At 49.2% G+C, this 26,500-nt stretch overlaps 1 protein-coding gene across 1 annotated transcript; it reads right to left on the bottom strand.

The window, feature by feature from the left end:
- Positions 1–901: 901 nt before the first annotated feature.
- lrp6 (low density lipoprotein receptor-related protein 6) lies at positions 902–25,259 on the bottom strand. Its single transcript, XM_069139431.1, has 23 exons — positions 24,973–25,259; positions 20,760–21,156; positions 16,850–17,047; positions 16,482–16,678; positions 15,673–15,804; positions 13,349–13,745; positions 13,110–13,281; positions 11,279–11,495; positions 10,854–11,143; positions 10,404–10,630; positions 10,149–10,333; positions 9,689–10,015; positions 9,374–9,576; positions 9,071–9,282; positions 8,800–8,990; positions 7,365–7,574; positions 6,850–6,975; positions 6,531–6,767; positions 6,299–6,409; positions 5,566–5,796; positions 5,100–5,236; positions 4,438–4,535; positions 902–4,047 (listed from the first exon to the last, which is right to left on the bottom strand). Exons 1-23 carry the CDS (start codon positions 25,025–25,027, stop codon positions 3,747–3,749), a joined length of 4,851 nt encoding a protein of 1,616 aa, XP_068995532.1. The 5' UTR covers positions 25,028–25,259; the 3' UTR covers positions 902–3,746.
- Positions 25,260–26,500: the final 1,241 nt, after the last annotated feature.

Raw genomic sequence — 26,500 nt, 5'->3', positions numbered from 1 at the left:
GGAAGTGATCGTACCACAGGAAGTGATCGTACCACAGGAAGTGATCGTACCACAGGAAGTGATCGTACCACAGGAAGTGATCGTACCACAGGAAGCCGCGGCCGTACGGAGGCAGTGAGGCGCTAAAAATCACCGAACACACATCAACTGGACTTTGGCTTCTGGTTTGTGTTCAGATGAGCAACATTTTTTTTTTTTTAATTTTCTGCACAAACTGAAGGCCTCAAAATATAAATATTTTTACACTGTAAAAAAATGGCACATTTTAAAGTCAAAGCGAAACAAACGAGTCACGATTATGCCAATATTTCACCTCTGGAGGCCATCACAGTCCAAAGACAGTTTTAAATGTGTTGTTTCTGTCCGTGACCCAAATCTATAATTTGTGGCATCAGTTATCATATTTTACACCGAAAAAAATGATTATGGACATCATCTGTTCTAAAATTACAAGATCCGAAAAACATCCAGAGAAACTTTGTTGGCTCGATCGTAACAATCGTTTCTAAACAATTTGTTAAAGGAGGAAAAACTTTACTGGAAATGTTCTTATTTAAAAAATATTTCCCCAAAGACTGAATGTTTGTGGGGGTGGGGGATGGGGTGGGTGGGGGGGATGGGGTGGGGGGGATGGGATGGGGTGGGTGGGGGGTGGGCGGGGTGGGGGGAGGGCAGGGTGGGCGGGGGGGATGGGGTGGAGGAGGGCGGGGTGGGGGTGGGCAGGGGATGGGGTGGGGGGATGGGGTGGGGGGGATGGGATGGGGGTGGGCGGGGTGGGGGAGGGCGGGGTGGGCGGGGGGGATGGGGTGGGTGGGGGAGGGCGGGGTGGGGGGGATGGGGTGGGGGTGGGGGTGGGTGGGGGATGGGGTGGGGGGTGGGCAGGGGGATGGGGTGGGGGGATGGGGTGGGGGAGGGCGGGGTGGGGGAGGGCGGGGTGGGGGTGGGCAGGGGGATGGGGTGGGTGGGGTGGGGGGAGGGCGGGGTGGGGGTGGGGTCATCATTTTTCCAGCTTCAGATTTTTTTACACAAACTTCATGTTTGTCATAAATTGAACATTTCATAATCTTTTGAAAACATTTTCAGATGCAGAAGTTATCAAATCGTAGCAGGTTTGGGTTTCTGGATAAAACATGTTTCAGACTTTGGAACGAGACGGAGTCCGAACAGCGTCTGATGTTTGGTGATTTTATATTTGTTAATATGAAGCCTTCATGATAATCTTACGTGCTTTTAACGTGTTTTTAACATGTTTCTGTCCGTAGAGACGACGACAGTACGGAAAATTAAAAGTCCGAACATTTTTGTACATTTAAGATTGAAAATGAATCAAAAACACGAGATGGAGGTTTTTGTTCTTTTAAACGCGTCGGACAAATTCAGGCTGATAAAAATGTGAGTAAAGCGTTAAAGATTGTCTTCGAATTCATGCTGGTGTTGTTTTCTTTTCTTTAACGTGACCTTCAGCAGCCGAACAACAAACCGAGCGTCCGACGACACGAAGCGACAGTCGCCTCGAAAAAAGAGCCAGCGGTCGTCACGAGCTCGAAGACACGAACAGATTCACGAAATAACGGCCTGGACGCCGCCGTCTCGTGGCCCGGTGGCCCGGTGGCCCGGTGGCCCCGACATCCGCCACCACGGTTTACAAAAGATTGATTTGGCACAACAGTCCTTCACACGTCACATTAAACCTGGATATGTTCTTCGATTGGACTGATCTGAGATTGTCGCCGTACGTTTGGAGTGAAACTCTGTAGAAAAATATAATGAGGCAATATAAAAAAAAGACGGAATGAAAAGTACTGCAAGAGTTCAATGGATAGATTTACAATGATTTTCTATATAGCTTATAAATACGTTATCTACACAATTTGTGGTACAAAAATACTATCGAGCATTTCGTGGGCACTGAGTTCCTCAAAGTAACGACAGCAAAGAAACGTGAAGCTGGTCAGGCACAAGGTCGGGTTCTCCACGGGAACGCCGCTTCGTCCACACCGGACGACGGGATTCAAAACAAAACAAAAACAAGTCAACAGGTGAAACTGACGGCTGCAGCCGGCGGTGCCTTCAGGTGGCGTCCGGCATGACAGCGCTTCCATGAGAACGAAACGCGTCCAACACAAGCGTACGTTTTGGTTTAAGTCCCAACCGAACAGCGACGGTCCGAGATGTGAGTCATCGCTTTGGACCGATCGGTCGATGGACCGGACCCATCGGCCGATGGACCGGACCGATGGACCGGACCCATCGGCCGATGGACCGGACCGATGGACCGGACCGATGGACCAGACCGATGGACCGGGCCGATCGGCCGATGGGCCAATGGACCGGACCGATGGACCGGACCGATCGGCCGATGGACCGGATCGATGGACCGGACCGATGGACCAGACCGATGGACCGGGCCGATGGACCGATGGGCCGATGGACCGGACCGATGGACCGGACCCATCGGCCGATGGACCGGACCGATGGACCGGACCGATGGACCGGACCGATCGGCCCGATCAGTGGAAACGGTTCCGTGTTGTGTACGGAGGCCCTGAACATGAGCAACAAAAACATAGTTTCACGTGAACGCTGCATTGTTTTGTTCATCGTGCGCTTCACGTAGTTTGTGTAGTTTGTGTAGATTGTGTAGTTTGTGTAGTTTGTGTAGTTTGTGTAGATTGTGTAGTTTGTGTAGTTTGTGTAGAACCACGTGCGCCACATTAAGTTTGTATTGTGCAACATTTACATTGTGTTGCGCAACAGGTAGTCTGGAGCCGTTTGTGGTTGGTCGTGTTCAGAGTGTAGATTGTAGTTCGCCGTATGCAACTTGGAGTTTTACGTAGTTTTTAGTGCGTCTGGCTTCGTGTTTTGTGCCTCACGGAGTTCATCGTGCGCCTGCGTAGTTTTGTTTTGTCTTGCGTAGTTTGAGTTTGTAGTAAAAGTGGATTATTCTGTGAAAACAACAAGCAGCCAGCGAAGGCGGCGACCGTGTTTGACCCGACCGTTCGTCCTAAACGTTTTGCTCACGTCCTCCTCGGGGTTCTGCAGAGTTCGATTGGACCCGACCGGACCAGGTTCTGATCTCGGCAGCGTCGTCGCCACGCCGACGGGCTGCCGATCGGATCGATCCATAAATATGTGCCTCACAGTGTTGTTGCTCCGGCTCAGAACCGGCGTCCCGTTTTCACGACTCGGCACGTGACTCACATCTCGTCCGGTAACAGAAGAGGATTCCCGGTAAGCACCGAGCTCTGAACACCGGCTTCTTCTCCGGCCACCATCCAGTTTACATGGTAACTACAGACAAGATGGCTGCCAAAGCATTGCAGCAGTGGGAGGAGCCTGTTATGGGAGGAGCCTCCGGTGGGAGGAGCCATTCTCCCGGAGATGTGGGTGTTTTTCATTTTTGGCATCAGATAAGTTAAACGTCCCGTCGGCGGTCTTCGTGTGCTTTTTGTCCTTCAGCCTCGTTCTCCTGCTTTAAGGCAACTTATATTTGTGATGATTTTAATAAAACCTTTTCTTAAAAAAATGTACAAATTTCTTAATACAAACCTCTATGGCGTCATCAGTAAACACTGTATAGAAAATATATAAATATGCTTTTCTCTTTAATGTACAAATGTTCTGGCGCTGCTCTTCCCTTTGTTCCTCCTCCTCTTCTTCAGTCTCTCGTTCCCATTTTTGACCTCATATGCACAATTGCTATTTACAGTGAGGGGGCGGAGCTGTGTGGAGGGTGTGGGCGTGTCTCACGAGGAGTCCGTGCAGGGCGACGGCGGCGGCGGGTAGAGGTGATGGGAGTAGCTGCGCTCGGTGTAAGGCGACGGCGGGCAGCTCTCGCAGTTCTCCTCGGCCGACAGGTACTGGCTGCGCGGCGTCGGCGGCGGCGGGAACGGCTCCGAGTCGTAGTTGAGGTCGCTGGTGTAGCCCTTAGCGGCGGCGCTGGACTTGAGCGGCGCCCGCCGGCCCGGTGTGTAGTCGCTGTCGCACACGTCGGTGCTGCAGGGGGTGGTGGGCGGGGCAAAGTGGCGGTAGGTGTAGGGCCGGTAGCTGGAACGGTTCAACACAAATCAAACATGAACAACCTGCTCGCTATCTTAAAATAAAAAATACTTATATTGTAATAGTAATCGGTTTTAACCCTCTGAACACCACGATTATATTAAAATATCCTCCATAATTCTACATTTATCGGCCAGAAACTGTAAAAACTAAAAATTATCTTCAAGTGTTCCAACGTCCGACAGTCCTTGAACTCATCAATCTGATCTGAAAACTGTGATATTTTACTTCATTGTTATTAAATGTATTTTCTTTCCCGTCATGGAAATGAGAAGTTTCAGTGAACGCTAACAGACGGAAACAAACAGGTGAGGCGGGGAACATCGATCAGCTGTGAGGACGCTACTTCCTGTTTGTCCGGGTGGTGGGCGGAGTTACCTGTAGGACCTGTGTGTGGAGGGGCTGTTGGAGGAGTAACCGAACTCCATGGTGTACTGAGAGCGAACAGTGGCGGGAGACGGAGGAGGGTTCAGGATCTGAAGGAGCAGGAAACAACAGCGACACACTAATGACATCATCAGGTATGACATCATCCTCAACTCAGGAAGTGAGAATAAAAGCGGAGACGTTGTCATCAGTTTAAAGTTAAAAATACGACAAAGAAAAACTGATTGATCATCAATTCAGCTGCTGATTAACTCGATATTTACAGACCATAATAAACAGGAAGTCATTTCTATTTTAAAAAACAGGAAGTCAAACGGACTGTATACTGATGAGAGTTTTGTCTTTTTTTAAGCTTCAACTTAAAACATTTATTATTGAGAACTGAATGAAAGTAGAAGCAGTTCCCTAAACCACCAGCAGGAGGCGGTGATCGACAGCTCAGTGGAGCTGCTGTCAATCAGAAGTTATTCACATGGAACAAATCATAAAACAAAAATCACATAAAAACAAAGAATAATCATCTGATAACGAGCTGATTCTGATAAATCATCTTTACAGCCGATGTATTGATTATAAACAAACAGTCGCGTCTGATATCCGAATGCAGAGCAGTGAAATAAATAATGAATAAATGAAGTAAAATCAGGTCTCACCGGGGGGAAGTAGGTTCCTTTGGTGCTCGACGAGCTGCTCGACGAAGCTCCGGTGACGTGAGCTCGGTCGTACGGAGGCCCGCTGCTCCCGCCCATAATGCTCAGGGAGCCAATCACAGACTTCCCTCTGGACATACCTGTTGACAGGTGAGGAGACAGACGTCAACTAAAAGTTCTGTTCTTCTATTATTATTTATTTAATTTCTTGAACTGATTCGTCTTTTGGTTTCAAATCCAAACCTAAAAATGTTGTTTGACTTTCACGTGAAATCAGAAACTCAAATTTGAAGTTGATCAAACTTTCTATAAAATAAAACTATAAAATATTGGCGCTTTATGAGTTCCGTAGATCAGCTTCAGTTCATATTAATGTAACTTCTGTTTCTGCTGCAGTCAGTTTTAAACTGATGATCAATAACAGATCATCAGGACAAGATGAACCGCGTCTCCATGGCGACCGTCTCACCTGGCAGCGAGCTGGACAGCGAGCTGGGATGCGGGACGTAACCGAGCGGCACCGACGACGATCCGTGGACCACGAAGTCGTTGGTGACCGTTTCGCCGTCGTCCTTCATCTGCGGACACAAGACGCGCTGGCACACGAAGTAGATGGCGCCCACCACGAACAGCGCCATGACGACGCTCACGATGGAGATGATGGTGTTGTTGGGCGGAGGCGGCGGCTCCTCCGTCGGGTCTGAAACCACAGAAGAGGGACGTCAGTTTTATTTTATAGAAATAAATATGACGACGCCGCGATGAAACGACACTTTTTGGAAAATGAGGAAAAAACTGAGAAAATGTTTTAACATAAGTGAAAAAATTGTATGATTGTTTTTTGCTCAAATTAATTATTTTCTAAGGAAATTAAGTTTATAGATATAAACAGACAATTTCTAACATAAAAACTGGAATTACATGTTTTTATTAAAGGACATTTAAAAAAAAAATAAAGATAGAATTTGTTTTATTTTTGTGTTGATGCAAACAAACACTTTTGTAAAATAAAACTTTTTATTTGATTTTAGCTCAAATTAAATTAACTAAAGAAACTAGGACAAAAAAAATAAAGCGTTTTTATTCAATAAAATGTCTGAGTTGTGTTTTCTAATCAGATGAAACGTCTCCCAGAAAACAATCAATCAATAAAAGTCCAATGGAAGTGATTAACTGATCAGCGATCGATCGATCGGACTCACAGCAGCCGATCTCGTCGGAGTTGTCCGTACAGTCCGTGTTGTGGTCGCACTTCTTGTGCTTCCCGATGCACTGACCGTTGGAGCAGGTGAACTGGTCGGCCGGACAGCGGACTGGAAGATGATTGACAGGTCACAAGTGATTTATTGATCGTTTAAATGTCGGAGCAGAAAAACATCCTACGAATCGTTCTAGTGATTGATTGTGGTCCTGGTTGAGTCCTCCGGCTCTCACCTTCACACTTGTTCTCGTCGGAGCGGTCCTGGCAGTTCATCTCTCCGTTGCAGCGCAGGCTGAGATCGACGCACTGACGGCTGTCGCACTGGAACTCCGACTCGGAGCAGACGGGACAATCCTCCTCGTCGCTGCTGTCGTCGCACTCTGGATACCCGTCGCAGCGCCACGCCTGAGGGATGCAGTCCACCTCGCCGGAGGTGCAGGAGAACTGCTCTGGGGAGCAGGTGGGCGGTTCTGAGGAGGACACGGGGGGAGTCAACACACCTGTTCACCTGTTCACCACACCTGTCCACCTGTCCCCCACCAGGTGTCTTACCTCCACAGGACAGCTCGTCCGGCAGCAGCACTAGGTGGACGGGACACGAGCAGCGAGTCGTACCGTCTCCCTTGACGATGCAGATGTGGGAACAGCCGCCGTTCTCCCACGTACACGGATGTTTACCTGCAGGACAGGTGAGTCATGTTGAAGTCAATCCAGGTCATTTTCTAAACATGTTTTAATGTTTAAATTTTTTTTTTATTGTAAATTAAGAACTTTTTTTGACTGCTTTTTATTCGACGCCAGGGTTCATGTTTTTTTAATCAATATTTAGTTTTTCTAATTTAAAGAGTAAAACGAATCAATCAGGTGTTAAAATCTGTGAATAAAAAACAAACATCCTCTCAGAGTTCGACGACGTCTTCGAATGTTTCCATTCGTTCAGTTTAAGTGAAACTATATCTTCCTCTGAGGGGGCGGGGCCAGAAAACGGTTCTTTTTTCCTGGTTGTCTGATCGGTCTCCGATCAATACGATCGACGGATCGCTGGATGTCTGCGGCGGTCGACTCACTGTACTCCCTCATGTCCAGCTCGTGCACGGCGTGGATGTCGCTCAGGTAGACGATGCGCGCCTGGATCTTGGTGCGGCCCTCCCTCGTGGTCTTGTCGATGCGTTCGATCATCTGCTGCTGCTTGTCGATCCAGTACAGGTGGTTCCCGAACACCGTCAGACCGACCGGCTGCAGGATGTTCGAGTCGGCGATCACGATCCGATTGGCTCCTGAACAGAAAACAAAAGGTCGGCGGGAAAAACAAAAACTTCAGGAACAGAGGCAACAAAACGGGAGAGGAGCTGAGGGGGAGGGGAAGCGGGGGGAGGACAGTGACACGCCCACGTCAGAGCACAATATTAGAAACACAGCCGTAAACAAACAAACAAACAAACAAACAGTGCTGCTGAAAAGGACCTGAAACACCAGCGAGTTAGCAGTTTTAATGTGCGACTTCTTGGCCAGCAGGTGGAGCTCCGACTGAACAGAAGCCCCGCCCACTGTGTCAGGTGATAGATCAATAAAGGTTATTCTGCTGGATTTAAAGATGCGTTTCAGTTCATCAGGAACATGTCAGACTTATTAAACAGAAGACAGTGAGACAAATCGTTTATCAAAATAAAAGATAAAAATGTAAATTTATACATCATTTCCTCTGCTGAACTGAAACAGACTGAAATCCTTCTTTGATAACAAGTCTGAAAAGATTTCCAATATTAAAATTCGGTTTTACTTTTTAATCATTTATGTACTAATTTATTTATTTATTTCATATGAAGTCACTTGTATTTAAAAACGTTTTGTCTATACTTCAAATCAGAGAAAACTCCAAGAGAAGAAAGTTCAGTTCAAACGTCTGTTTTTCTTTCTCAAATCCTGTCCAGATTTCTCCCCCCTCTTTTTCTGTATTTTAATATCTCACTAAAATAAATCAGATTAAAACATCCTGTTTGGGAACCAACACGATGTCATCACAGCGAGCTGCTTCCTGTCGGCTCGTTAACGTGCTGCTGTTCTGTTGAGATCCGGTTTAACCTGGATTTATTTAAACCTCCACTTCAACAGCAGCAGAACTGTGTGTGAGCAGCTCCTGACTGCAATGCATCATGGGAGTTCAGACTAACATCACTGGGTCATTGAGACTGAAGGAAACTTAAAATCAGACAGATTCTCAGGGAGCTTCTGAACTGTCCGTCTCTCGGATTCATGGCTGTTTGTTAGTGTTCGTTTACTTCCTGCTTTGGTTTGTTTTGCTGATATCTGATGTTATTCCAGTTCAAACCGGTTTAATCCAGTTTTTTCTGTTTCAGGTTCAGTCGGTGAATAAAAGTAAAAACACTTCGTCAATCTTCACTTTTAAGTCCAGATGGTGTCAACAAACAACTTTATATCTGTTAAACTCCACCCTCTTCTTAGATCCCGCCCCTTACCTAAACCCCGCCCACTTCGACTCACCAGACAGGTCGCTGCTCTCGATGCGCCGCAGGTCCGAGTCGACCCAGAACAGCTTCCCCACCTCGTTGTCGATGGCGAGCGCGACTGGCTTCCCCAGACCGCTGAAGAACAGAACCTCGCGCTCCGTCCCGTCCAGCGCCGCCCGCTCGATCTTCGGCGAGCGCTCCAGCAGGTTGGTGAAGTACATGTACCTGCAGGACGGAGGAGCAGATGATCAACCCTCCTGGTGAAGATGATGATGGTGATGAAGCCGAGGGAACCGGACACGTACCCTCTCTCTGGGTTGACCACGATGGCCCGGGGCTTGTCGTGCTCGCCCCTCAGAACCACGCCGACCCGGCTGCCGTCGGTGCGCGTCACGTTGATGACGTTGGTGACCTCGCTGGTCCAGTAGATGAAGCGGCTGTAGACGTCGATGCTCAGGTCGTACAGCTGCAGGCCCGGACCGGGACCGCTCAGCGAGCTGGAGACCACCGTTAGGCTCTGAGGGGACCGGAAAGGGTCACACAGGTCAGAGGTCGTGACCTTAAAGAGGTGTGTCATCAGAGCCTGAGCTCCTCCCCCGACGTCCTACCTGGTTCCCGTCCTCCTGGGCCCGGCGGATGACGTTCTGCTTGGAGTCGATCCAGTAGAGCTGCTTGTCCAGCGGGTCGTAGTCAATGGCGCGGACGTTCCTCAGGCTGTGGATGGGCAGCATGATGTCGGGGCTCTGCTGCTCGTCGATCACCATCCGGTTGATGGCCGTCTTCTGGCTGAACAGCAGGAAGGACGTGGGAGCTGCAAGACGGGTGAGACGGGTGAGACAGGAGGCTCGGCGGCGCCCTCCAGAGGACAACATGACTCTCTAGGACCCAGAACCTACTGCTCTCTAGGACCTCCGGTGACTCACCGCTGCAGGTCTTGTTGTCGTAGTTGAGGGAGAAGTGGGCGGGGCATCCGCAGACGAAGCTGCTGACGGGGACGGCGAGACACAGGTGGGAGCAGTGTCCGTTGGTGGAGGCGCAGGCGTTCCAGCCGCCCTGTCGGGACGAATGGAACACCAGGATGTCCATGACGTAGTCCAGGTGGCCCTGGATGATGGTGCGGTTTTGACCGCTGGTCTTGTTTGCCCGTTCGATGCTGCGCTGGCTCCAGTCGGTCCAGTAGATGTAGTCCTGGTACTGGGTGAGGCCGAACGGGTGGGGCAGGTCATCGGCTATTACCTCCCGGTCCTGACCTGGAGAACCACAACGAAACAAGATCTTTATTATTACAGTCCAGAACCAGATCCAAAACATCCAGAACCAGGTACAGAACCGGTCTGGTCCCAACCTGGAGGACCAGAACACGGGCTGGAAGGTTTGGATTACCGAGCATGTTGGAGGACTCAATCAGCGTCGTGTCCAGGTCGGTCCAGTAGAGGCGCCGCTCTGCGTAGTCGATGGTGAGTCCGTTGGCCCGGCCCACGTCGGCCACCAGCGTGATCCGACCCGTCCCGTCCATCGCAGCACGGTCAATCTTCGGCTTCCCGCCCCACTCGGTCCAGTACATGTACCTGCGGAGAAGGAACCCGATTAATATAAAGAACTGGACCGGCAGAGCCCGAAACCCCGAACTGTCCTCACCCCTCAGCCGGATCCAGAGCCAGCGCCCGCGGACTGTCCAGGTCCTTCCAGACCAGAACCTGCCGGTGCTGCCCGTCCAGTTTTGCCACCTCGATGCGGTTGGTGCCGGTGTCGGCCCAGTACAGGTTCTTCCCCAGCCAGTCCACCGCCATCCCCTCTGGGTAGTCCAGACCGAACTCCACCACGTGTTCCAGGGCGCTGCCGTTCATGAAGGCCCGGCTGATGGTCTGCAGGGGTCAAAGGTCAAAGTTATGGACTGAGAAGACAGGTCAGAGGTCAACAACTCTCCCTGTTCTCCCCATGTTTTCCCAAGGTTCTCCCCATGTTTTCCCAACGTTCTCCCCATGTTCTCCCAACGTTCTCCCCATGTTTTCCCAACGATCTCCCCATGTTCTCCCAACGATCTCCCCATGTTCTCCCAACGATCTCCCCATGTCCTCAGAGACCCACCTTCAGAGTGATGTCGGTCCAGTAAATGCGGTTGTCGGTGACGTCGAAGTCGAGCGCCGAGGCCTCCTTGACGCCGGTGAGCGGGATGGCCACGTTGTTGTTGTTGGTCTCCAGGGAGATGCGGCGGATGTCGGTGTGGCGGGAGAACAGCAGGAAGGCCTCGGGGACGATGCAGGTTCTCATGTCGGCGATGAGCTCCAGGCCGATGGGGCAGCCGCACTGAACGCCCGCCGGCTTGTAGAGGCAGAGGTGGCTGCAGCCACCGTTGTTTTCCACACACAGGTTGGTACCTGAGGGGCGGGGCAACACATCACACAACGTGAAGGTAGGATCAAAAATACAAGTCGGTTCCCTGGCTCCTCCCCCAGATGACATCACTGACAGGAAGCACTGCAGACTCAGTGATCAGCTGGTCCTGGACTCACCGAAGACCTGGTGCACGTATGTGGCCTTGAGGCCCATGAGGTCGGGCAGCTGGTCGATGATGATCTCCCGCTCGGCGCTGCGTTTGTGGACGCGCTCGATGCTGCGGCGCTGCCAGTCCGTCCAGTAGATGAAGTCTCCGAGCAGCGTGAAGCCGAAGATGTGAGGAAGTTTGTCCTCCACCAGCACCCGTCGGCCCGACCCGTTCATGTTCATCACCTGCAGGTACACAGAGATGGGGGCGGGGCTTAAACTCAGCTTCAAACAGCTTCAATACAATTTGTCTGAAACCGAACAAGCTTCAAAATAAAAGTTCCTCTATGACACACCTGACAGGCTTCAAAATAAAACTGATCGATCAGTGAACATTGATCAATACTCTGAACAGAAACCGAGAGCAGGTTGTGTTTCTCTACTGAGCATACTGAGCGCGCTCAGAAGAGCTCGGCCGACCTGGCAGCACATCGCAGCGCCGCTAATTAGAAGCAAGAGCCGGAGCGAACAAACAACAGCAGCATATGGTCGCCACATTTCCTCCTCTTCTCTCCAACTCTGACATCTCACTTCTACGAACCAGCCGAGTCTCCGGAGAACTCGCTGAGGAGAAGTTTAACTGGGAGGGAGAGGAGGAAACACCGAGTGTAATACCACCAAGGGCCACCAGGGGCTGGATCCAAAAACATCTGGAACCAACAGACTCCCATTAAAAAAACATCAAGTTCTCTCCTGAAATCCAAGGAAGGAAGGAAGGAAGGAAGGATCCTCTGATAGGCTGTGAGGCATTCAGGGGACATCAGTAAAATGTAGAAAATAACCTGTTTCTCTCTCCCCCTCTAAACTGCATGAAAACTAAAGAATAAAACTAAACTGACGTCTCGGTGAGTTGATACTTCGTACAAACTTGTTTTAAGGGATTATGAGAAAATACATTTTCTTGAAATTAAAGTGATTTATTTATTTTTGTTCACTCTGACCACCTCGCTCAGACCAGTAGAGACCACATCGGTCCAGATCTTTAAAAGGACCTGGTTTATTAAGTTCTGAAGGATCCAGTTTCATCGAGTGGATTCATTATTATATCTGTTAACTCTGATTTATTTCACACAAACTGAATAAAAGTCCATATATATTTTTCTGGCATCAGTGATATTGTAAGAAAAGTGGGCGGGGCTCCAGCTTCTGTTTATATGGAAGTATTTCTCTCTTGTGGCGTTCGGAGGGTTAAACGTCAGAAAATGATGCGAAATATTTGCCACATTCCTCAGAGACAAGTTCAGATGTTAAATTTCCAACTAAGAGATCCAGTTTAGAATCACGTGTTTCATGTTTTTAAACTGGTTCAGACCGGCAGGAGGAGGCAATGTGGATCGGAGGCCTCTGATAGGACCTGAAACACGCAGAGAAACTCGGATGAAAAATGTGAGGAATCTGCAGCGGAGGAGAAACCGGCGAGGCCTGTAATCTGTCCTCGCTGCTATCAGCGACGCCATTGGCCGCTCGCAGCGCAGCCCCGCGTGGCCCGCTGCCATCCTCCAGGCGTCCTCGCTCTCCGGCTCGCAGGAACGCCGCGGATAAATATAAAGAAGTTTCCATCCTCGGCCGGCGGCCTCAGCCAAAAGGTCTCCGCTGGTTTGGGAGCTGCGACCGCACCGCGGAGACGGATCCACTTTCTGGGTCTATTCTAAACACAACCGGCCGCAGCTGCAGCGCCGCCGCAATCACTAACAGATGGGGGAGGCAGCCGCAAGAACTGGGTCCTCTCGGGGAGGAGGGAGGGGGGGAGGAGGAGGTTCAGAACCATCAACCGGCCCGGTTGTGGACTTGGTGGATCACCTCAATCTTGTCCGTCTTGGCGTCTCCCCAGTAGATGTTGCGCTCCTCGTAGTCCAGAGCGAGTCCGTTGGGCCATCCCAGGGAGGTGTTGACCATCACCAGCCGCTCCATCCCGTCCAGATCGGCCCGCTCGATCTTCGGCACCTCGCCCCAGTCGGTCCAGTACATGTATCTGAGAGAGGAGAGCGGGTCAGAACCAAGTGAGGTGGACGTGTTCGGTCTCCGGGCGGTGGACTCACCCGGCCACGGGGTCCAGGACGATGGCCCGGGGCTCGTCCAGGTCCTCCGAGATCAGGATCTTGCGCATGGTGCCGTTGAGCCGGGTCACCTCGATGCGGTCGGTCCCGGTGTCGGTCCAGTAGAGGTTCCGGGCGATCCAGTCGACCGCGATGCCGTCGGGGTGGTTGACCTGCGACGTGACCACGAACTGGGCGTCGGTGCCGTCCGGCAGCGAGCGGCGGATGGCCTTGACGTCGTCGTCCGTCCAGTAGACGTACCCGTCCACCGGGTCGTAGTCGATGGCGATGGCGTGCCGGATGTCGTCCACCTGCAGGATGATGTCGGTGAAGTCGGGCATGTCCAGAGAGATCCGCCGCAGGTCGGTGCGCCGGGCCAGCAGCAGCATCTGGGTCGCACCTGGGGTCAGAGGTCAGAGGTTAAACCTGAGGTCAGAGGTTAATCATGTCAGCTCGCAGACAGCTGATGATCATTTCTAAAACTTCATCACAGATACTTGACTTGACTTAAGTGATTGTATTTTATTATGAAATGTCACGTCCAGATCTGTTTACTTCGTGCTTTCAACTCCGAGAGAAGGACTGATGCTAGATTGGATCAGCCGGAGGGATGCTCACCACTCTCTGCTGTGATTGGTCGTTTCAACTGTCAGTGAAATCCTGACCCCTCCTACTGAACAACAACCAATCAGAGCTTCCGTCCCAATGATCCAATGTAAGACGTCATTCTCAGGTATTAAACAACAGGTAAATAAAACCTGTTATTGAACAGGTAGAAACATCATATTTAGTACAAACATCCGTTAAAGACTCTACTGCTGATTTATTTTGAGTATTATGCTCCTGCATTTATATTTTGCTCATAAAAGGTGTATAAAGTATAATAATTCACGACTTAAACCAACAGGTTTTTGTCTTCTGGAGGTGAAAAACAACTTAAAGTAAATATAAAACTAGTTAATCTGCCATTTAAACATCCTCAAACCAACAAATATTGACTTTACCGTCAATAAATCATCTATAAAATGATCCATAATAAGCCTTAAATGACTGATTCAAATGAGCTACACCTTTAAAAGCTTCATAGAAACATGACTCTGCTCCTAGAAGTATATTCTACTGTAACTGCACTCTGACTTCATGACTCTAACGAGTATTTTTACTTTAACTTCGGTGCTTCCTGCAGAGCTTCACCTGACGTGAGATTATGGAGGCTGCAGGCGAACACGCTCGGCTCCACAGAAACAGTTAAAGGCCGGCAGTGAAAGGGGGCTTTGTCTGCGGGGGGAGCATGTGATCCCATCCCTCACAAAGACCTCCCCGCCTCCGCCGCTCCGCAGGCGAGGGTTACTGAACCCAAAAAATGTAAATACAAGAGGCAGAGAGGGGGAGGAGGGGGTGTTGGGCTGCCATTCAAACAGCCAGCCCCGGTGACGGAAAGGGGGTGGGGTTACCACGGCAACAGCAGGTCAGCCCAACACCACCTTAAGCAGCTCGGAGACGAGGTGGTAGGAGGAGGAGGAGGAGGAGGAGGAGGAGGAGAGATGCGGAGCGGGCACTTTTTCTGAGTTTTTAAATTCGAGGAAAAGCTAATGAGGTTTGGTGCGGAGAGAATCTGCTGGTTGGCCTCCTGCTGCAGCGACACAAAGCTCACGCACACTAATGAATTCAATGTGCCTGTTTGGGCTGAATTCTTGGAAACGGTTACACAAGACGGGCCTTCTTCTGCCTTCTCCTCTTCCTCCCCGAAAATAATAGATGATCTCTGAACTGCTGCGTCGCTCGCTGACGCACAGCAACAAATATTTGGACGCTGCTCTGTTTCCACTCCGAAGCAGCGCTGCGGAGAAGTTTCCTCTTTCACCGGATTACACAGAAACAAATAGACTCAGGGAGCAGTTTATTAGGAACACCTGCAGGCCGACGGGTCCAAAACGCAGCACTGCTTCTATAAAACACTCTTAGGTTCTGGACCGGGACGTGATGACTTAACTGGATTTTAAATGTTCCTTATATTAAAAATGGAGGGCAAAATATTAGCAGAGATCAATAATAAACATAAAGTCGAGTTTACAGGTGTTCCTAACAAAGTTGCTGTAAGTGTAGATATTTGTTGACTGAGGGTATATAAAAAAAATATAGAATATAAATATAAGAAAACAAAAACTGGACGAAATGTTTTTAGTTGTTTTTGACTGACAAAAATCAAATCGACTCAAATTGGACGAAAACTGAATGAACGCTGGAACGCGTCACTGAGCAGGTAAATAAACTGATCAAGGAAAGCGGTGGGCTCAGACTGATGATGATGATGATGATGTCCTCACCGTCCCGGCAGGTCTTGCCGTCCTCCAGCAGCTGGACTCCGGTGGGACAGGCGCACTGGTAGAAGGGAGAGGAGGGAGACAGCAGGCAGAGGTGGGAGCATCCTCCGTTGTTCAGGGAGCACGAGCTGCCGGCTGCCGACAACAAACACACATCGACTACAGTCAGGTACATGGCAAAGACTCCACGGTAACGCCGCCGTCGCCATGACGACCGCAACCTCAGCATCACCAAATGCTTTTAAAATATCAGACGCAAAATGAGCGAAACATGAAACCACAACCCTTCATAAATCTTTACATGTCTGACTGATTCAATGAGTTCAGACTGAACACAAATGATTTTATATTTAAATATGAGACGTTGAACCGTCTGGATCGAAAAAACTTCTCGTCGCAAAATTTAAAACCTTTCAGAATTAAAAAAAAAACTAAACTATTTTTATGGATTTAAACTGGATCTTACATCTTAAACTGTTTTAATGTAAACAACATTTTTGAATCAAGATGAACTGCTGTTGATGTTTGAGTCTGAGGTCGACCAGTTGACGTCAAACACGTCTCCAGCTGCAGCTCCACCTGGTGCCACGTGGTACCGCGTGGTGCCACGTGGTGGCTGTTGCCACACCTGGAGGAAGGATGTGCAGCAGCGCGCCACCTGAGACGGTGCAGACTGTCTGAGATCAGAGGAGGACGACGGCTGAAACACGAAGCAGCTGCTGAACATCTGGAGACGTCCACAGCGTTCAGGAGGAAGGAGAACTCTGGAGGACAGGTAACCATGGTAAACACAGAGCAGGTGTGTGACTCACAGGTGAGCTGCCTCCCGGCGCTGAAGACGTGAATGTCCATGGGGGAGAAGATGTCAGAGTGGACGACACGCTGCTTGTCCCCGGTCTGCTTCCTGCAGGCGTGGATGGAGTGGGTGTTCCAGTCGGTCCAGAACAGCGTCTCCTCGTACAGCGTCAGGGCGAAGGGGTGGGGCAGCTCGCCCTTCACCACCACCTCCCTGAGGACACACACACACAGGTCAACACAGGCCCCGCCCAGTGAGGACACACACACACAGGTCAACACAGGCCCCGCCCAGTGAGGACACACACAGGTCAACACAAGCCCCGCCCAGTGAGGACACACACAGAGGTCAACACAAGCCCCGCCCCTGAGTCCCAGCCGGTACCTGAAGGACCCGTCCAGGTTGGAGCGGTGGATGAAGTTGTGCTTGGCGTCGGCCCAGTACAGCTTCTGCTGGCCGTAGTCCAGAGTCAGCCCGTTGGGCCAGTAGATGTCCCGGTCGATGATCATGGAGCGGTTGGTGCCGTCCATCCCCGCACGCTCGATCTTTGGGATCTCCCCCCAGTCCGTCCAGTACATGAACCTGACAGGAAGACATGAGCACCAACCAGTCAGAGAGGAGGACATCAGCGTGAAACTGAGCAGCTGACAGGAAGTGAATGAGATAAACTGCAGAACCACGACAGAAAGCATCAGTGAGTTTTTAATAGTTATTGAAGAAGAAGAAGAAGAAGAAAAGTCACAGCTCAGTTCATTTCCTGTTTGAAGACGACGAGCGCCTCAAGCTCGGTGACGGCGTTTACAGTGATGCTGCTGTTGCCAGGCAACCAGCAGGGGAGGCGACTGAGGCAGAGGAGCGGTTTGTACAGAAAACAATGCTGCACCCGTTTAAACCAGGAAGTAAGCTGCTGCTGTAAAGAGACTTCAAAGTAAAAGCGGGAGGATTCATCGAGACTGAAGTTTAGCTTCACAGAGTGACATCATCAAAAGGCTGATCCATCCTGATTCATCTCTGGTCACTGAGCGAAGCTTAAACTGGTTAAAACAGGTGCTGACTCATTTTCTTTTTCAAAATAAAACTCTGGAGGGCGTTTGTCAGTTTTATTCTGAAAGAAAAAACTGAGAGAAAAAGATGTTTTTTTTAATAATAAACTAATTTAACAAACTCGAACGTCGAACTCTGAATATTGGTATATTATTATTATTATTCTCCTTCTTTGGGGATGTTGATGTGTTGAATGTTGAATGTTATCCTTTAATAACTGTCCAGATGAAACGGAGCGAGCTGCTCCAGGTTCCCTGTTGAAGAGGAGCTGCCCGGTGATGAAGACTCTGCTCGTCTTCATCAGACACCTCGGCGTCTCAGGTCGACTCACAAACATTCCTGCTGAACAATGCAGCCGTGCAGCCGTCCCTCTGCACAAGAGACGCTTTGTGTTTGGTACCTGATGCATTAATCATCCCGCTGAAGCCACGCCAGCTCGGCGTTCCTCCGGGGAACGTGGAGAACCGGCAGAACTACGCTCACTGGAAACTCGGCCAGTCTCCGGGTCTGACGTTCAGACGCAGGAAAACACAAATCTGAAGAACTGTCGAGATAATAATCAATAAGCTTTAAATGTCTTCTGTTTTCTGTCAGTTTCACGTTTCAGCCTCCAATAAACTCTGGTGAATTTTTTTATTGTTTTTTTTTATTTTACTTTATTAATCCCCGAGGGGAAATTTCTTCGCTACAGCAGGGGGGCTCTCAGGGGGGGCTCTCAGGGGGGAGCTGCTGCAGCAGGCTGCCACTAGCGCGGCGCCAGGTAACCTGACCTGAGGTGCATGTTTTGTTTTTTTTTGATGATGGGAGGAAGCCGGAGAACCCGGAGAGAACCGACGCAAGCACAGGGAGAACATGCAAACTCCACACAGAAAGGCCCAGGACCGGATTCGAACCTGGAACCTTTTTGCTGTGAGGCGACAGTGCTAACCACTGCACCACCGTGCTGCCCAAACGAGTGAATAACGAGTGAACAGAAGAAGTGTCAGAAAATCTGAAAACAAGTTTTAAAAAACACGCACCAATAATGAGGATTTCTGCACGTTTCCATGGAAACATGAGCTCAGTGGTTTCGTAGAGAACCAGCAGGTGGCGCTGAATAAAAAATGATGGAAATCTGTCATTCCATATCAAATATTAGTATATTATTTGATATAATCAGATATTGGTATAATATTTGATATGGAATGTCAGATTTCCATATCAAATATACTAATATTTGATATAATCGGATGAATCGTTTAATCTATAAAACCAGATGGAGGAAACAGAAACATCAGGTTGGACTCCGCCCCCTTCTTCTTCTTCTGTGCTTCAATATCACGAGTGGAGAGAATCATTTCTTTGTGTATTCAAGTTGATGTTTATAAAAGTTAAAAGGGTTCAAAGGGTAAACGGGAACAGATAAAAAAAAAATCGTGTTCTTGACTGAGCGAACAAAAAAGGGCGGAGCCTCTTTGTGGCATTTAAAGGTCCAGATTTCCTGAATGAAAACACTTCGTTCACGTGGAAACTATTATCAACATCCAGACTTTCCCTGCGAGCAGAGGGAAGAACCCGAACCCCCGACGACCCAGTTCTACCAAACACCAACGGAGGGGAGGGAAGAACCCGAACCCCCGACGACCCAGTTCTACCAAACACCAACGGAGGGGAGGGAAGAACCCGAACCCCCGACGACCTGGTTCTATCAAACACCAACGGAGGGGAGGGAAGAACCCGAACCCCCGACGACCTGGTTCTATCAAACACTAACGGAGGGGAGGGGAGGGAAGAACCCGACCCCTGACGACCCGGTTCTACCAAACACCAACGGAGGGGAGGGAAGAACCCGAACCCCCGACGACCCAGTTCTACCAAACACCAACGGAGGGGAGGGAAGAACCCGAACCCCCGACGACCTGGTTCTATCAAACACTAACGGAGGGGAGGGGAGGGAAGAACCCGACCCCTGACGACCCGGTTCTACCAAACACCAACGGAGGGGAGGGAAGAACCCGAACCCCCGACGACCCGGTTCTACCAAACACTAACGGAGGGGAGGGAAGAACCCGAACCCCCGACGATCCGGTTCTACCAAACACCAACGGAGGGGAGGGGAGGGAAGAACCCGAACCCCCGACGACCCGGTTCTACCAAACACCAACGGAGGGGAGGGGAGGGAAGAACCCGAACCCCCGGCGACCCGGTTCTACCAAACACTAACGGAGGAGAGGGAAGAACCCGAACCCCGATGACATTTTTATCTGCCACACGGCGGCCAATCAAACGGAGACAGGAAGAGTTCCATGAATAGAAACCCAAGAGAGACGAGGAGGAAGACGAGGAAGACGAAGAGCAGCAGCACAAAATTTAAATAAAACTAATGAATACATTACACACGCTTTTATCTGAGTCCTCATGGATTTACATCCTGATGGAGGAGGAGGAGGAGAGAGGAGGATGGAGGAGAGAGGACGAGAGAATAGGAGAGATGAGGAGGGGAAGAGGAGAGAGGAGGAGAGATAAGGAGAGAGGAGGAGGAGGAGAAGAGAAGAGGAGAGAGGACGAGGAGGAGGAGAGAATAGGAGAGATGAGGAGGGGAAGAGGAGAGAGGAGGAGAGATAAGGAGAGAGGAGGAGGAGGAGAAGAGAAGAGGAGAGAGGAAGAGGAGGAGGATGAGAAGGGACGAGGAGAGAGGAGAGGAAAGAGGAGAAGGAGAGGAGGATGTAGGAGAGAGGAAGAGGAGGACGAGGAGGAGAGAGCAGGATGGAGGAGAGAGGATGAGGAGGAGGAGAGGAGAGGAGGATGGAGGAGAGAGGAAGAGGATGAGGAGCAGGAGAGAGGAGGATGGAGGAGGAGTGGAGAGAGGAGGATGGAGGAGGAGGAGGAGGAGAGAGGATGAGGAAGAGAGAAGAGAAGACGAGGAGGAGGAGAGAGGAGGAGGAGGACGAGGAGCAGGAGAGAGGAGGATGAAGGAGGAGAGGAGAGAGGAGGAGGAGGAGGAGAGAGGATGAGTAAGAGAGAAGAGAAGATGAGGAGGAGGAGCAGGAGGGACGAGGAGAGAGGAGGAGAGGAGAGAGGAAGAGGAGGAGGAGGAGGACCAAAAATGTATAAAATAACCCAAAACATTTTATAAACCTTCATGGACGTCTTCGTTCCTCCCAACACCTCTGAGCTCTTCAGAACCTCATCAGGATGGAACCAACACCCAGACCGGTACCGGTACCAGCTCCGCCTTCCCAGACCCAAAACCCCCAGTAGCCGGACTCACCCTCGCTCCGGGTCCAGGGCGATGGCTCTCGGCTGGTCCAGCTCTTGCCAGAACAGAACCTTCCTCAGAGACCCGTCCAACTCGGACACCTCGATCCGATTGGTCTCCGAGTCGGTCCAGTACAGTTTCCTCCCCAACCAGTCGCAGGCCAGTCCGTCCGGGGAGGCCAGGCCCGGCACCACCGTCTGCACGGCGCCGGCCCCCGACCGGTTGAAGGAGGTGCGTTTGATGGCCTCCTCGCTCACGTCGCTCCAGTAGATGAGTCCCTGCGAGAAGACGTAGTCCACGGCGGCGGCGTCCTCCAGCCCGCCCACCACCACCGTGGCGTTGGCCTTCTCGTGCGCTGCGTCCACGATCCGAAGGTCCCGGCGGTTGGCATACAGCAGCAGCGGCTCCCCTGGAGGACGCCGGAGGACACGCCGTTAACGCAACAACACACACACACTTTAAACAAGGTTCAAAAACACACTATTTCAACTATTTATAAAAAACATTAATAAATTGTTATTGAACATAAATACACAATTTAAACTATTAAAAATAACACGTGAAAATAAAGCATTAGCACAGATATATAATTTAAATTATTTTAAAAACACACACATCATTAATGCACCAATACACACAATTTAAACTATTAGAAATGTGAAAACCATCAGGGAGCTCAACGTGATGAAAAGAGTCTAACGTGACGAATGTTTCCAGAGCAGACCGTCTGTGACGGAAATACAGAACAAAGAACACATCTGCCTTCAGAATAAGACCTTTAAATCACATTCAACACTCAAACTAAGTTCAGTCTCTTCCAGCTGGAAGTGGACAAAACTCATTGAACATGTTCCTCATTACATCAGAAGACCACATTTCCCACAAACCCCGTCACTTCCTGTTGTTGCTGGTTAGCGAGCAGCAGTAACCAGCAGTTTGTTTTGATGGTGAGAGGAGAGGGGGCGGAGCCTCGCTGGGTGGAAATTAACACTTATTTTGGTAATAAAGTCAGTTTTATTTTGAAAGGCAACTTTATGACAGCAAACTTTTACCAGAGTTTGTTTTAAGGTTTTTTTTTTGCAGGAATTTAGAAAACTTGCTGCTGTAGATTTTGTTTGAATTTGCGTTAAAGTCCCGTCGTTAAACAGCTGGAGTCACAAACGACTCCTGAAATCTACCAACAACATGAGGACCACAGCTGATGTCTGCAGCCTCCTCCTCCTCCTCTCCTCCATGTTGTCTCTTTAACACCCTGCACCACGGTGGAGGAGTCTCAGCGTGCGGTCGGCGTGTGAACACGGCGAGCAGCAGCCGGGGACTCTCCGCTTCCTGTCGGTTGCGTCCTGGCTCCGAGCCTGCCCCCCCCCCCCCGCGGCGCTGCAGGCGGCCAGCAGATCGGAGGGGAGGCGACCCCATCGCTCGCTGGGAACTTCCTTCACCAAATATTTACTGAGGCATCAAACTGCAGACCGCCGGCTACTGACAGGCTGCACAGAGACCAGGAAACTACACACAGCTGGACACATAAGGCTGCAGGTCTCCTCCAATCACTGATCAATACGTCCACTGATCCATCAATACGTCCACTGATCCATCAATACGTCCACTGATCCATCAATACGTCACTGATCCATCAATACGTCCACTGATCAATCAATACGTCCACTGATCCATCAATACGTCCACTGATCCATCAATACGTCACTGATCCATCAATACGTCCACTGATCAATCAATACGTTCACTGATCCATCAATACGTTCACTGATCCATCAATACGTTCACTGATCCATCAATACGTCCACTGATCCATCAATACGTCCACTGATCCATCAATACGTCCACTGATCCATCAATACGTCCACTGATCAATCAATACGTCCACTGATCAATCAATACGTCCACTGATCCATCAATACGTTCACTGATCCATCAATACGTCCACTGATCAATCAATACGTCCACTGATCAATCAATACGTCCACTGATCCATCAATACGTCCACTGATCCATCAATACGTCCACTGATCCATCAATACGTCCACTGATCCATCAATACGTCCACTGATCCATCAATACGTCCACTGATCCATCAATACGTTCACTGATCCATCAATACGTCCACTGATCCATCAATACGTCCACTGATCCATCAATACGTCCACTGATCAATCAATACGTCCACTGATCAATCAATACGTCCACTGATCCATCAATACGTCCACTGATCCATCAATACGTTCACTGATCCATCAATACGTCCACTGATCCATCAATACGTCCACTGATCCATCAATACGTCCACTGATCCATCAATACGTCCACTGATCCATCAATACGTCCACTGATCCATCAATACGTCCACTGATCAATGACTGGATCAGTTCATTAATAACAACAATCAATGACCGGATCAGTTCATTAATAACAACAATCAATAACCTGATCAGTTCATTAATAACAACAATCAATAACCTGATCAGTTCATTAATAACAACAACAATCAATAACCTGATCAGTTCACGATCAATCAGATCATTATTCATTATTGAAAGGTGACGTCATACAAAAAAAAAGGATTTAATTCTGTTGTTGTTGTTTATGTTGTTGGATTTTAATTGTTGTTTTAATCTAAATTAATTTGAAAAGTTTTACAGTTTTATTCTGTTGTTTTTACTCCTGAGAAAATGTGGTTTATAAATAAATTCACTTCCACCTGGTAAATGTTCCTGTTTGAGTTCTTTATCTGAAGTAGTAGAACTTTAGTAGTTTAACATGGAACTTCCTGATAGAACTTTGTAGTTTGGCTTTCTGGAAGAAATTATATTTTCTTGATTCCTGTTGTTCTGGTTTTGAACCCTCATGTTGAAATGAACTTATTGTAAGTCTTTGGATAAAAGAGTCAGATAAATGAAATGAAATGTAGAGTAATGTAAAGTAATTAAATGTAATGTAAAGTAATTAAATGTAATGTAAAGTAATGTAATTAAATGTAATGTAAAGTAATGTAATTAAATGTAAAGTAATGTAATTAAATGTAATGTAAAGTAATGTAATTAAATGTAATGTAAAGTAATGTAATTAAATGTAATGTAAAGTAATGTAATTAAATGTAATGTAATGTAATTAAATGTAATGTAAAGTAATTAAATGTAATGTGAAGTAATTAAATGTAATGTAAAGTAATGTAATTAAATGTAATGTAAAGTAATTAAATTAAATGTAATGTAAAGTAATTAAATGTAATGTAAAGTAATGTAATTAAATGTAAAGTAAAGTAATGTAAAGTAATTAAATGTAAAGTAATGTAATTAAATGTAAAGTAAAGTTATTGTTGCATTCTGTGATTATTCAACCGAACATTGTTCTGAATATATAAATTCACTTTATTCTTTGAATAAGTTTTGTCATGCTCTTCATTGGTTTGTTGTTTTATTTCTTGTTTTTAGTCTAAATTTGATTTATTGGAACATGTTTACTTTTATTCTGTTGTTTTTACATAAAACATCTAGAAAAAAGCTGCATAAATAAATAAATTCACTTTGAAACCAAAATACAAATAAATTCTTTACACTTTTCATTGTGTTGTTGTTGTTTATCCGTTTCCACTTTAATTCTTGCTGTAATTTAATTTAAATATTTAATCTTTGTTTTTCCTGCTGACTGACTGTCAACAAAGTGTTGTTTAAATAAAGTTGTTATTCTTACTACATGAGGATAATTCATTAGCCGACCTGTTAGCTTCCTGCGGCTAACGATAGCATTTGTTGTGCTAACTGCTGCTAGCTGTTTATAAGTTCTACAATACAAAGTTAGCATGCTAGCAGGAGCTGCTAGGTGCGTTTAAATAATGATAATAATGTGATAAAGGGTTCCAACATGAGGCCGGCGGGTCACAAACACTCCGCCGGGTCACAAACACTCCGCCGGGATGTTTTCCAGTTAAGTGGGTTAAATCTCGGGCTGTTCGTGGTTCCGTCCTCCGGCCGGGATCAGGCTCCGTTAGCAGGCAGGCTAACGTTAGCTCCGCTCCGGAGACCGGAGGCCCGAGCTCCGACGACCCGCCGAGGAACCTCCTCCCCCGGCGGACAACACCACTTTTAACCGAGGACACGTCACCCGGAGGCGGGAAGAGGAGCCGAGGAGCCGAGAAGAGGAGGCGGGAAGAAGCCGAGAAGAGGAGCCGAGAAGAGGAGCCGAGAGGCCCGCGGGCAGAACAACTCACCTCGTACGAGAAAACCCAAAGTACACAACAACAGAGTCCGCAGAGAGACTCCCATCTTCTCCCGTTTCGTGGCGGAGCGCCGCGTCTCCTCAGCGCAGAGCTCCCATCGCTGCTCGCTTCCTCCGGCGGAACAAAAGGCGGATTTACAGCAATATTCCGGTCGATTCGGCTCCGATGCGCGTTAAACTGCGGCCGCTTCCATCCCGACTGTTCGCTGACTGCGTCGGTTCAACTCGGCTCACATTGTCCTGCAGGAGATCCGCCGTCTGCTTCCGCTGAGAGGAGCTGCTTCCCCTTTACCCCCCTCCCCCCCACACCCCCCACCCCCTTTACCCCCCCCACACCCCTCCACCTTTACCACCCCCCCCCACACCCCCCTTTACCCCCCCCTCCCCCCACCCTCTTTACCCCCCCACACACCCCCCTCCACCTTTACCACCCCCCCTCCCCCCACCCCCTTTACCCCCCCCACACCCCCCTCCACCTTTACCCCCCCCCCTCCCCCCACCCCCTTTACCCCCCCCACACCCCCCTCCACCTTTACCACCCCCCCCCACACCCCCCTTTACCCCCCCCTCCCCCCACCCTCTTTACCCCCCCACACACCCCCCTCCACCTTTACCACCCCCCACCCCCCCCACCCCCTTTACCCCCCCACACACACCCCCCCACCCCCTTTACCCCCCTCACCCCCCCCACACCCCTCCCCTCCGCCCCTCCACCTCCCCCCGCCCATTTACCCCCCCACACCCCTCCACCCCCCTCCCACCCCTCCCACACACACCCTCCCCCCCCGCCCCTTTACCCCCTCACCCCTCCACCCCCCCCCCCCGCCCCCGTACACCCCCCCCCCCCTCACGGCTCCACCGACTCTATTGTTGTCTGGGGCTTGGATACCGTCACGCCGCGGAAACGCCCCGCAGAACCAACACCGAACCCAGCCGGACCCCCGCGGACCCTGAACCCGTCCTGCGGGACCTGAACCCGTCCTGCGGGACCAGTTCATCAGGTGGACCCCGGAACATGAGGCCCTCCGAGGATCCATCAAACACGAGCCCGTTATTAAACACCTCATGTTACAAACTGTTTGTCTAAATAATCTGGTGTTTAAATGTGACAAATTAAACCACATTTGCTTCTTTTTTATTTCTCAGGTGTGCTACAGGTGGTGACAAAGCCGGCCTGGGGGCCATGACCCCGCCCCCTGCCTGTGGTGATGAATATTTTTTAAGCAGGTGTGACATTAAGACTCTCAGGTTGTTTCTGGTCCCTCACAGGATCTCTGAAGCGTCCTGAATATTTATGAAACATGATTCCCGCAAAGATCCTAAACTGAATGAAAGTTAATGAGGTTGTCAAAAGAAACCGGCTTCCTGAGGAGTAAACTTTGTCCTATTTAGCTGATTATTGCACCTTTAAATACACCAATGTGTATTTCTGTGTATTTTTAACTCTTTACTTTGTTGTATTATAATGCATTTCATTTATATTTTATTTTTCTAAACCACAAATTCATAATTTTATCAAA

The sequence above is a fragment of the Embiotoca jacksoni genome, unplaced genomic scaffold, assembly GCF_022577435.1.
Source record: "Embiotoca jacksoni isolate LCO1_2020_lvr unplaced genomic scaffold, fEmbJac1.0.p SCAF_82, whole genome shotgun sequence".
NCBI classification, from domain to species: Eukaryota; Metazoa; Chordata; class Actinopteri; family Embiotocidae; genus Embiotoca; species Embiotoca jacksoni.
Note: the sequence above shows the minus strand (reverse complement) of the source record. Positions and strands in the feature narration are given on the sequence as shown.